The following is a 12,750-nucleotide window of genomic DNA, read 5'->3' as shown; positions in this document are numbered from 1 at the left end:
GAACATTGAAACAGGTTTTTCTTGCTGTAATCATTCCTCCTGTTCATATGAGTCTTTCATAATATGCTTACAATATAAGTGATATGGGCCAAAATCCACAGTCACATAATGTGAGGCTTCAGCAGTCAAGAGTTAGTCATATCAATTGAATATCTTCCACAATTACAGTCTTTTTAGTAAAAACCTCCCTCCTTGTGTCTCGCTGGACAGTGTTTTCCTGTTCAGCTGCAGTGGAAGGAGCGTAACAAAAGAGGGAAGTTGGCACAAAAAACAGTAACTTGAAAGATGTTGACTTGATTTGACTAATTTGTGCAGCTGAAGCTTCATATTAGCTTCAAATAAACTTTTAAATACATAATTGCATGGAAGGAGGGCTGTTTTGTCACCTATCCCTTACATTGTAAGTGCATTATGAAGGAATCTCTTAATAATCAGTATGAACAGGAGGAATGATTACAACAAGAAAAAGTGTCAATGTTCATTTGGGCACCTGACTGTTGTTTTAAGACAGACTTGAAAAATTATCAGTAAAAAGCAGCCCAAAACAGCCTTTACACAAGGCTCCAGTTCATTGCACTACTAATCCATTTCATCTGGAAAGTCTGACAGTTGCTCCATGAGACAAAAAAACACAAAACAAAGACAGCATTACAAAACCAACTGGTTAGGCTGGAATTTGTTGCAGCATTCCCTCTGTCTATTGAGGAAGATTCCTTTGCTGGCGTTCACTTTTCGACATACCATGAAGGTGTACACGTCCATCGTCGCCTCGAGCATTCCTTTCAGCCTCCTCATGTGGTCTCTGCCCGTGTCCGCTGATGACAATCCCACACACTGCAGGAAGTGCGAGGTTGGATCTGGCACCTGGGAATGAATGATAAGAGTGTTGATATAGTATAACACAAAAATAAATCCTAATTATGGACAAAACTACAGTGGGTTTTTTTTAAAGAAATGTTGGATTTCCTGTTTGCAGTCATTCACAGACAAAAGAAACTGCATCACAGCTTTTAGATGCTGAGCTGAGGTAATTACATAATGTAATTAGTACATAATGTACAGGGACATCATGTGACATTTAGTAACCGGAGGTTTCCAGGTAGCAAAGGCAGACTATGGTGGAGTGTATTTGGCTATGCATTAGAGGACTGAGGTTTTTATTTAAATTGACAACACAAAATTTACAACGAGGGTCCAGAGAAAATGAGATAAAAGTTATCTGATTCAGCTATATATGAAAACAAAGCTGGTTCTTGAGGGTTTAACTCATATGAGAGACAGTTTTTCACATATAGATATAGTTTTTATGGCCTTACAGTTCTGACTAAGTTTCAGAGTGTCTAAATATACATTAAAATGTTCTAAGGAAGTATAATCACCTAAGTTTACAGTTAGCACAAGAACAAACTCATTTCATATCACGAGAGAAGTTACAAGAGGGAACTGCTTTATTCCACTTAGGAGAAGTGCTTTTGTCCGTTGTGGTTTGTGTTTCGGGTGTAGCTCTCTCGGTGTGATTCATGTGTTGTTTCACCTGTACTGTATATTTTGTTCTATAACATCTGGCCAACTGAAAACTAACCTTTCAATCTAACCCCTGGCATATTTACAGCAATGTTCATTAATGTGTACTCTCCCTGTCAAATAAATGAATAGATAAATAAATACAAAATATAATTAATTTACAAAAATTATACAATTAATTTAGAAAATGTACATACAGCTCAATAAATTAGGACCTGAGAGGCATTAAAGAGAGAATCCTGATCTTTTAAAAAGAATCATGAAACATTTCTTATGTAGTGTTTGACTATCTGGCAACATTTCTAAAGGAAGTTTATCTTATTTATTCCCAGCCTCTACATATAGTAAAGTGCACTAAAGACTTAATTAATGTTCTTCAGGTATAATTCATAATTTTGGTAACACTTTCTATGACACCCATATCTATAATGCATTATAAACATACTTATATTGCATAATAATCTGCTTATAGCACTGTATAATTATAGTTATAAACACTCATAAATATTCATAATGATTTATAACAATAATCATAACATATTATAAAGCATTTTATAATGACTTATAAGTTCAAGTATCATAATACTTCATAATTGCTGGTCACTCACTGATTTTTTTTCCATAGTGTATTATAATTCTTATAGTTGTGATACATTATAATCATTTTATAATGCATTATAAACACTATTATATGCATTATAGTTATAAGTTACTCTAACTGGTCATTGGGTGCTTTAAGTGAAGTAATGAAATTCCAACTTTACATTTACATTTCACTAATGTAATGTTTCCCCCAAAAACTCACACTTAAGACTCAATTGACTAATATTAGAGATAATAACTGTAACAATTTCCACTTCTACCTGTAGCTGTATATTTTATTTTATGTAAATGTTTGATCAACAAAAGTGATTATAATCCATTATAGAATTATAATAATGTATTACAACTATGATAATTATAATACACTATGATCCTTGCAAAAAAAATGTCAGTGAGAGACCAACAATTATGAAGTATTATGAAACTTTTAAGTCATTATAAAATGCTTTACAATGTGTTATAAAGCATTATGAATATTTATGCGTATAACTACAATGATACAGTGTTATAAGAAGATTATAACACAATATAAGTAAGTTTATAACGCATTATAGACATGGGAGTCATGGAAAGTGTTATCATCATTTTAGTGATGGGAAGGCTTGTCATGTAGCTTTACCTGTTCTGGTGCACATTCATACCTGTGGTTTTCCTGCTGTGATGAGTTAAAATATCTATATAATATTTCAGCAAGTGTCTGCACGTCCTCTTTGTTCCTCTGTAAGTTCACACTGTACAAGATGTTGACACTAAATATGTTGATTGTAAGACTGACATTTTTTTTTAAAGCTGACACATACTGTACTATCAGACACCACAAAAACTGTAAATTGATGTGTTCTGAAGGAAAAAATAGTCTCATGGTAACAACACTACAGATAATTATGAAGGTGAAACAAAACCTTTAACAGTCTTAACAACTTTTAACATGAACAGGTTTCACCATGGTGATATTTACTGTGGGCCAGTCTATTTACTGTTTCAGTTATGTTGTCCGTTCCAGTAGATTTCCAGATGTTTTGATAAACTCTGTTCAGGTGCATTTCATCAGAGTCAGTGAGATAATTGACACGTGAACAACGTGCAAACTATCCTCGAGCTCGTTGGTATGTGATTTGGTCGGTTTAGTGACTATAGATGTGAATAATTCCAAGAATCCTGAGATGGTGGCTCAGTGGTCATACTGGTGAGGGCGAAGGCCCCAAAATATCATTACTGGTCTTACTGTACTGATTTTGCACACCGTCTCCAGGTTTATGTCTCGCACACCAAATGACACGATTTAATTTTTTTCTGCCTGGTTTTGCCCTTGACCAGAAACCTGTTTAAGAAGAGTCAGACGGCTGCTGCTTGCAATTCCTGTGATTTTCTCCACACGGAGCAAATTATAAATTCATATATTCTGCGGTGAAAAAATTACAAATGGTTGAGTTTCTCTGCTCACACACAGAGAGACGACCAGAACGTCACCTTTTTGACAGCTGTTGTCTTTTGTTTTTTAGAGAACAATTGAAGAATTTATAGAAAAGATAAAATCAGAGCATGACGTTCGTACCCGTAGCTTTGAACATTTGATTATAATCATAAATCCAGATTCATCAACAAAATCAAAATCAATTCAAAAAGAAAAGACAGAAGCAGAACATACAGCAAAGCATATTATGTAATTATGTAACAATGCTTTAACGAATACGCTGTAAGTGTGGGACAGCTTCACTCACCTGGCCACAGGTTTCGTTCGTAACGCAGGTTGCATTTCTGTGAATTTCCATCGGTGAAGCAGAAAATATTTAGAGATAAAAGACGACATTATATTTAGAACAAGGTGAAATCTTTATAGAAAGAAAAGAACATTTATGCTCTACTGGCTTTGTAATAAAAATGTTGTTTCTCTTTTACCATTGAATTATTTTAAACATCCTGATTTTACCTTTGTGTTCCAGATGATGCTGTGAGGAAAAGACAGAGTTCACTGTTAAAGTTGAGATTTTGGGGAACTCACACTAGTTATATTTTCAACATTTTTATTAATTAAGACATTTTTTAAAATCCACACTTGGATACTGTTGGCGTGTTATATGTCATCAATCTGAAATGTTTGAGTTATCTCATTAAATAATAATTGTTTAGACTTTTAAGGTTCAGCTACTTAAGTTACTAGTTAAGTTAAACATGTGAGCTCTTGCAATAGTGATAGAGACAGTAAGATGCATTGATTGGCTGCTGTTGGTGGAGAAAATAGTTTTTCTCCCACATCTTCTTGAATGTATCGTACCATTACAAAGATCGGACACACCTTCCTATTCACTTGAACGAGACTGTGCCAAAACTTTTGACGTGTAGAGAAAAGAAGCCTCTTTGATTCTGAGACAATAACATCAAAACCTGCTGTGTGCCATTAGTCAAAGGCTTATCAGCTGTTAAATGTCATCCTATTCACACTGAAATTATCCCAATGACTGTATTTTACCACATAGCAGAGAGAATAAGAATAAACATACTGCTTTCTAAAAAAAAAATTGGGAAAGTCAAGGTACACATAGTAAATGTTTAAAGGATGATGTTGGTGATATTCAAGATTTTACTTATTGTCAATAAATCCTGTGAAAAGACTAAAACCAGCCATGAAATGATCCTATTAACAAATATTATCTGTGTATCCAAGGCTGTGTCTTATTCCTCTGTGCGATCGAGCTCCATTGTTTTCCATAAACTACTAAAAACACATCAGTGAGCCACAAGTATACACTAGATGACATGTTCCTTCTCTGTAGTTTATTACAAGTCATTCCAACATAATCTGTCCTGCTGCAGTAAATACACACTCATGCATCAAATGTGTATACAGTAAATCTGCAGCTGAAAATAGTCCCCAATGTTGCTTCCTAAAAATTACAGTTCCTGGCTGTAAAGAAACTACATAAATTTGTGTTTTTAAAGATTTATGTCTTCAGTAGGAGCAAAGTTGAGGATGAGAGACACAGTAGAGAAGTCAGAAAGTATCAAGACATCGACTAACACCTTGCTCATTTTTGTCTTCACATGGGATGCGATATGAAGAATATAAAATAACACCATCTTTATCCTTTAAACAATAAGGCTGCCATAGTTCTCTTATTGTCGATGAGTCAAGTGAAAAGAGCAAAACCAACACTGGGTTTGTCCAGTTCTCTGACTTCTCTACTTCTCTGTCTGTGGCCCAAAATTCATTTGTTCCTTCTGAAGATGTAAATCTTTAAAAAATAGGTGACAAATATATTGTTTGTTTTTGTCAAAAAAAGGGATCAGCAAGTCCCTAAAACAGCTGGGCACCGTAGTTTTTAGCAAACATTACTCAAACAAGAGGAAATTTGTTAGGGACTACTTTCAGTGGCGTATTAACACACATTCAGTGCTCTAGTGAGTATTTATGGCAGCAGGAATATGTTCTTGGGATAGAATTAACATAAACGACAGTGTATATGGTCGTGGTAGTGAATCAGTGCAATGGTGTGCCTCATTTATGTGCTTTTAATAGTTTTTGGACAACAATGTAAGTCTGTGACACCAAGAAATAAGATATGCACAGACAATACTTGTTAGTAGGATCAATTCATTGTTGGTCTGGGTCTTTTCGTGAGATTTGTAAAAAAACAAGATGGAGAAAATGTAAAGCAAAAGATCATAATATGCTCTTACCAAAGCAGCTTCCCAGCAGGTAAACCAGCAGGAATAGGTAGCTCGACCTCATGATGTGACAAGTCTCATGGGGTGAAAGAGCTTTGTGGTGAAAATCACTGGGGAGGGAATCAGAGAAGGCATGTGACACAGTCAGATACTACGCACACAAGTCCTACAAGACTAGTAGGTGGGTTAATAATCTGAATTAAGCGTGTTTAGCCTCATCAAAGTGTGATCAGAGCATGTAAAAAAAATCAGAATCACAGTTTTTATCGTCTTACTTTTGAGGTAAAGTCAAATATGTTGCAACATATTAAAAAAAACAAACATCACCAATCATCTCTGTATCAGATCATTATGTACAGCATGAAAAAAATGGACGTTATGTAATTGTTATCATAGTGTCCAGCCAATTTCTGCTCCTACATAAGTACGCCTTTCATCAGTCAGACTATTGTTATACAGAGCTGTCAGTGCTGTTTAATGCTTATGGACTTCATGAAATAAAGCTGTATGAGCCTGTATGGTTGGCGGCTGATAGGAATCAGGGAGTGGTAGTCAGATATCTTACAGTCGGTGGCATTAGTGACCTTTAACATAGCGGTAGAGAAAGATGATGAGACAATAGATACATCAGTGGAAAGAATGCTGAAACTCTACACCATTCATCTCCAAACAATGAACACAAAGACACTGAGCACATGACCTCGCTCGAAAAATATATCCTGTAAAATGTTACCAAAACAAAGAATATACCTTGTTTACATTGGCACATATAATAGTCATTGCTAGTGTCTACCGATCAGTCAATTGATCAGTCAATACGATCCAAAAGCAGTGTATTTTTAAGACAAATTACATTACGGGGATATATAAGAGGAGGTCAGGTTCAAAAGTCAAGAACATAACTCATTGAATAACAGCGGTTAAGTGTTAGAAATATTGTGACGCAGTTTTCGTCAGATCTCTGTTATCTCTGTTATCTCTGTTGTCACATCACACACACACACACAAACACACAGAGACAAACTTATTTTTGTCACTTAAGTTGACATTGCATTGTCTAGACTTATTAATTTCAATTTGGAACCACAGTTTTTCGAGTCTGTCCTAAAACAACAGTCAGGTGCCCAAATGAACATTGAAACAGGTTTTGCTCACTGTAATCATTCTCTCTGTTCATTATGGCCATTAGAAGATTCCCTCTAAATGCAATTACAATGTACGTGATGGGGAACAAAATCTATAGTCTTCATTTTGGCAAAAAATGTATTTAAAAGTTTATCTGAAGCTTATATGAGGCTGCAGCCGTCTGAGTTAGTCAAACAAAGTGGATATCAGTCCAAAAAGCATTTAAGGTCAATGCATGTAAGGTCAATTATGACTCTTTTTTAACCTATGAAGGTTTCATGTTTATAAAACTTTCTGTGAGCCTAGAAAAGTGATTTTCCAATGTAAAGTTTATTGACCGAGTGGAAAAGCACAGGCAGGACCAGCGGGACAAACACTTAAAGCACATGTGCAGTGGGCCACAAAACGCAGAAGCTAGAAAAGGGCTAATGCGCCAGGCGAGCAATTTTCATTTGAGTGAATGAGTCCAGTATCCAGCTCCTATAATACATTGATGTCCAGTGTGACTTGCTTTAGCTATAGTTTATTTGCTACAACCACAATCTTTCCCTATCCTTAACAATAATGTGGTTGCTATGTGAAGATACAGGAAGCCAGACTTTAAAAATGTTCACTCTTCTTTTAGCTCTGTTTTGGTCTCCACCAACTCCTGACGGGAAACATTTGGTCCTTTACTAGATGTTTCACTGGCTAGTGGCTAACTGATATTTGCTGTTTAGCGCTGGTCAGGTAGCGTACAGCAGGTTTATCAGAGCAGCTTCCTCTTGCGACTGGAATCAGTGTTGACGAGAGTTCACAAGCAGAAAACCAAAACATTAAAACACTCAGTAGAGACGAGTTAACTGCTGAGTTGGTGATAATTCTCTGTGGGTTTGTCTCTTCCGGCAAACTCTTTCACATTATACACAGACATTTGAGCCATTGTTAATATATAAATATTGATCAATGCAGCTTTAAGATTTTAACTATGTGGGGACCAAATAAGAGGTGAGTCCCCACAATGTTATTAAAACAAGATTTGAACACACACTCATAAGTTGCCTCTTAACATTTTAACCTTATTGATTCTTTCCTATATTGCAACATACGTCTTTGTTTTAGAGTAAATAGTTGGTTAAAGTTTAAGTGTTTGTTCAGGATCATTCCTGCCAGAGTCTCAGGTTTAGATAAACACTCCTCCAACTCTTTGTGACTAATACGCTATTTCCAAAGTCAGACCTTAACAGAAGTGGTGTGAAAACATCTGACGATTTTAAAAAAAGGCTAAAAAGGCTTGTTGAATGACGTCACACATATACACACACCAAAAAAAGAAAAAAGAGAGAAAAAAAAGAAAAGTTTTTTATACATATTATGTTTGTAGATGTAAAACATTCAATGGGGGCTGAAAGTAAAAAATATAATTCAAAATGAAAATTAAACTATAATTTTGAACTATTATAATTATTCATGATGGACTAAAACCTGTAAATCTATTAAACTTAAATTATTGTTATCATGCAAATTCATGTTTGAACTTTGGGATCGAAATAACAAAAACTGACAAAATAATCTAAACTTACTGGTATTTTCTGAACTTTATAGGGTTTTGGTTATTGAAAATCAGGCGCCAGTGGTGTAAAGTAGTACATGTTCTCAAGTAGTTATACTTTACTAGGTGATACCCCAACAGACAACCTAACAGCATTTCAAAAGGAAAAGTTACTAAATACTTCACAGATTTAAAAAAATTACATGTAGAGTATGATCAGCTTATAAAATACGACATGTTGTTATAAGGTAAAAACAGTAATAATAATCAAATAATGTAATATATACTATTATATAACACTCTGACAGAAGGTATTTTGCATGAAGGATACTTTTTGATACTTTAATTATACTTCAAGTATTTTTTGAACTTTTTGAACGCTAAATGCAGGACTTTAACATGTAATGCAGTATTTTTTATATTTTGGTCTTTCTAGTTTAACTTAAATCAAATGTCTCAATACTTCTTCCTCCACAGTTGTTTCTTTTTCCTCCACAGTCAGGAGCTGAAAATAAACATTGAAAAAGGTTTTTCCTGACATAGTCGTTCCTCCTATTCATACTGACCATTAGAGGATCCCTTCATGATGTATTTACTGTACAATGTACGTTACAGTCTTTTTAGTGCCAAAGTTCCTCTTTTTGTTACTTTACTTTCACTGCAGCTAAACAGGGAAACACTGTCCGAGGAAACATAAAGAGGGAATTTGATGCTAAAAAGACTGTAAATGTGTCAGATATCCACTTGATATGACTAACTCAGACTGCTAAAGCCTCATATAAGCTTCACTTCTAAATTCCAACTTTTAAATGCATTTTTTGCACAAAATGTGGATTTTGGCCCTCATCACTTACACTGAAAGTGCATGTGAAGAAGATCTTTTAATAGCCAGTATGAATAGGAGGAATGATTACAGCAAGGAAAAGTCTTTCACTGTCCATGTGGGCACCTAACTGTTGTTTTAAGACAGATTTGAAAAGTTGTGAACCTTTCCCTTAATTCATTTCATCAACTGCCATTACAAGCCGGTGATTTTGTCCGCTGAATTTCCTTGTAATGCATTTGTCATTTGTTCTCTGAAAGGGCGTTAAATTTAAAAAGTCACCTTTTCATCAGATATACTATGACTGTAAGGGGAGTGACTCTTCTTAGACAAACTCACACAGGTTTGAACACACTCTAACTCAAATTAATGAGGCAGAACTTATTATTCCCACTGCTGAAATCCCCAACCGGCATGTCGTTGCCACAGGTACACAACACACCCACACAACAGAAAGGAACAGATTATGGTACCTTAAGTGATTACTTCACTGATTTCTTCACTGAATGCATCTGCATGTATTGTATTTATCATTGTACAACCTCCTACTATAAACCATTAAAGCTTATAATGTATCTCACGGCAAAACTGCAATCTTCTCTGTTTTCTCTGATAGACTTGACTATGAGAAGTACATACAGTATAGATAAGATTAAATATGGGTGATGTGGTTCTTTAAAGTGCAGTGATAGACTTTGATTGGAAATAAAACAACATAATGACATTAAATCAAAGCAGAATCTCTTACCGGATCTTGTCCTTGAGTGCTCTTAAGTGTCGGCGTTACTTTCTCTCTCTCCTGACACCTGAGACGCAGGTGTACCAGTGAACGTCTGAAGGGTGTGCTGTCTTGTGACGAAGACACAGGTGATGATAGCTGGCTCCACCGTGCTGCGCAAGGGGGCAGGACCAGGTGAACTCTTCTGCTCCAGGCATTTACTGCAATTGGTTTGTTCTTTTGTCTGTGTGTGTGTGTGTGTGTGTGTGTGTGTGTGTGTGTGTGTTTACACTCAGCTTTTCTGTGTATTAATGCCCGTGTGAAAGAGAACCAGACAAGAGAAAGAAGAGGACACAAAGTATAAAATTTCATTCTGATCTTTATGTTCAGTAGGTTACACCTTCCTGGTATTTATTTTTGGATATATAAGCCTCTAACTTTGTTTACAATAAAGTAATTTGGGAATTCTATCTGACAGAACTGATCATTTAGAGATCTAAGAGTGGATCACAGTCCATTAATATGGATTTATTATGAATGTTAAAAGGAAGCTTTTTTCTCTTTTATGTTATAAAATATGAATCTGAATTTGATCTGAATCAGAATAAAACTGCACCAACTGTCATCCTGTTAAGCGTTGACCATATCCAGCTCTCTGCCACATTCACATCATAAGATGTTATCCCTTTAAAGGCTTTTAAAGGTGATACAGTTGTAAAAAACCCTAATATATGTTCATATTTATTTAATAGTAGACTGTAATTTAGCCTCAATGCCTAAAATAAGAAATAAAACAAACAAAGGGCGATAAGAAAGAGCAGTGAAACAAAAATGTTGTCTGTAAACATCACAGTGACATTGACAAAACTCAGGCTATTCTGAGAGCTGAGAGACTTTGACATTCTTGTGTATGTGTGCGTACACACACACACACACACACACACACACACCATGGCATGCACACACTGATCAGGTTTAACAGGTTTGGTGATCATCTGAGGCAGCAAACAAACTGTGTTCAGTATTATATATGAAGTGATTACCTCAGTACATTTCACTCTTACAGTGACATGAGAACAGATTAAAATTATTATCAAAAAGGAAACAATTTATTCTCTATAAAGTTCTATAAGTTATTATATAATATAAATGTATTATATAAATGTAATTATTAATAAATATATAACTTTATTGATATGTATATGTTGCAATCAAAGCTACTTATTACTCTGAGCTGAAACAAAAAGCAATAAGCCAAATATTGAAGTCTGGGTTAAAAATATGTCACATTGTATGAGATTAGAAAAATAAAAATACACTAAGATTATCGAAAAAAGCGAAACAATTGATAGCAAAATGTTCAAGTAAACAGAACTTTAATCTCAATGTGATGCTTGAAATTACAGTAATTTGATAACCACCACAGATAAAATGATACAGTATTTTAATATTTCAGTATTTCAGTCAGAGTCCGTCTGATTTATCAGAGTTTTAAAACAGTTTCACACAAGAAATTTTGTATTTGAAATTATATAAGATTATATATGTTCATGAACTGCTGTGTTTAATATTTTATTTGCATGTGTTCATGAGTGTAAACTGCAGAAGATCACAAACAAAGATCACAAAAATCTACAGATATAGTGATATTCTTATTTTCCTTTTTATCTACCAAAAACCAGCACTGCTTTACTCAAGATATTTAAGAAACTGACTCTAGCAAAACCTTTATTGTTAAAAATAAAATAAGTCAGGACCAACATGTGACTAAATGACCTCAGTAGTTCTTCAGCTCTGCATCCTCCTGATCGTTCCCCAGCTGCTCTTAAAGGCTGCAGTCAGCAGACTTAAAGTCCCACTCCGCTAAAAATATATTGTTCTTCTTGTTCCTTCAGTCGGATGTTTGAGCTTCACTGCGCAGAATAATGTATGTGTGGAGTTTGATCCTTGAAGGCTGTTTTCATCGCTGAAGGAGGAAAGTTTCTCTGTGCTCACATTAAATCTCAGTTTAACACGTTTACCTAAAAGCCTGATTTGTGACATCACAACTTGTTTCAAAACTAATCATGGTCCGGTATGCAACTTACACAAGTGTGACGTGGACACCTGAAGCCTCTAGTGCACATACACTAAGAATAGGTATTTGTGTTTTTTAATGAGGAAGAAGCAGGAGATGTTATTTTAAAAATATTCAATGAGGTTTTTTATTGGTGGGGGACACAAATTATTATTTATTGAGTGTTCAATAAAGATGGGAAAACAAGAAGCAACAAAGAAGAAGAAATAATTGTTGCTTGTGTCACGGGGTGATCGTGTGAGAATGAAGTGTGACTGTAGGGAGAAAATATTGAACTGGGATTTAAATTGAGTGAACTGTGACTTTGTGGAGGGAGTATTGAAGGGGGACTTGAACTTTAATCATACTGGGGATGGGTGTGTTTCTCTTGTGGTGAATCCTGCAATCAAAGCTGCTCTGTTGAGAGGCAGAGGTGACAAAGGAGGGTGACAAAGCATGAGTCACTAAGTGTCTCCCAACCCAGAGGAAACTCGTGCTGTAAGTTATTGGCGACGCAAAAGGCCCTCTCTAGTGTTTGGTTTGTCCATTCTGGGCTACTGTAGAAACATGGCGGTGCAACATGGTGGCCTCCGTAGAAGGGGACCTGCTCCCTATGTAGATATAAAGGGTTCATTCTAAGGTAACAAAAACACAACAATTCGTATTTTCATGTATTATTATACACTAAATAAAACACACTTTTG

At 35.3% G+C, this 12,750-nt stretch overlaps 2 protein-coding genes across 2 annotated transcripts in view; both read right to left on the bottom strand.

Moving 5' to 3' along the window:
• LOC122979809 overlaps nucleotides 1-10,116 on the bottom strand; it is a 42,858-nt gene extending 32,742 nt beyond the window's left edge. The window contains exons 1-5 of the mRNA XM_044347562.1: nucleotides 10,021-10,116; nucleotides 5,806-5,903; nucleotides 4,058-4,076; nucleotides 3,849-3,885; nucleotides 742-864 (exon numbers count right to left, since the gene is read on the bottom strand). Of these exons, the coding sequence (XP_044203497.1) occupies nucleotides 742-864; nucleotides 3,849-3,885; nucleotides 4,058-4,076; nucleotides 5,806-5,857 (231 nt within the window). The 5' untranslated portion in view covers nucleotides 5,858-5,903; nucleotides 10,021-10,116. The remainder of the gene's footprint in view (nucleotides 1-741; nucleotides 865-3,848; nucleotides 3,886-4,057; nucleotides 4,077-5,805; nucleotides 5,904-10,020) is intronic.
• Nucleotides 1-12,750, bottom strand: part of LOC122979810 (vascular cell adhesion protein 1-like) — a 158,139-nt gene that overhangs the window by 62,011 nt on the left and 83,378 nt on the right. The gene's annotated exons all lie outside the window — the stretch shown is intronic.

This window comes from Thunnus albacares, chromosome 3, assembly GCF_914725855.1.
Source record: "Thunnus albacares chromosome 3, fThuAlb1.1, whole genome shotgun sequence".
NCBI classification, from domain to species: Eukaryota; Metazoa; Chordata; class Actinopteri; order Scombriformes; family Scombridae; genus Thunnus; species Thunnus albacares.
Note: the sequence above shows the minus strand (reverse complement) of the source record. Positions and strands in the feature narration are given on the sequence as shown.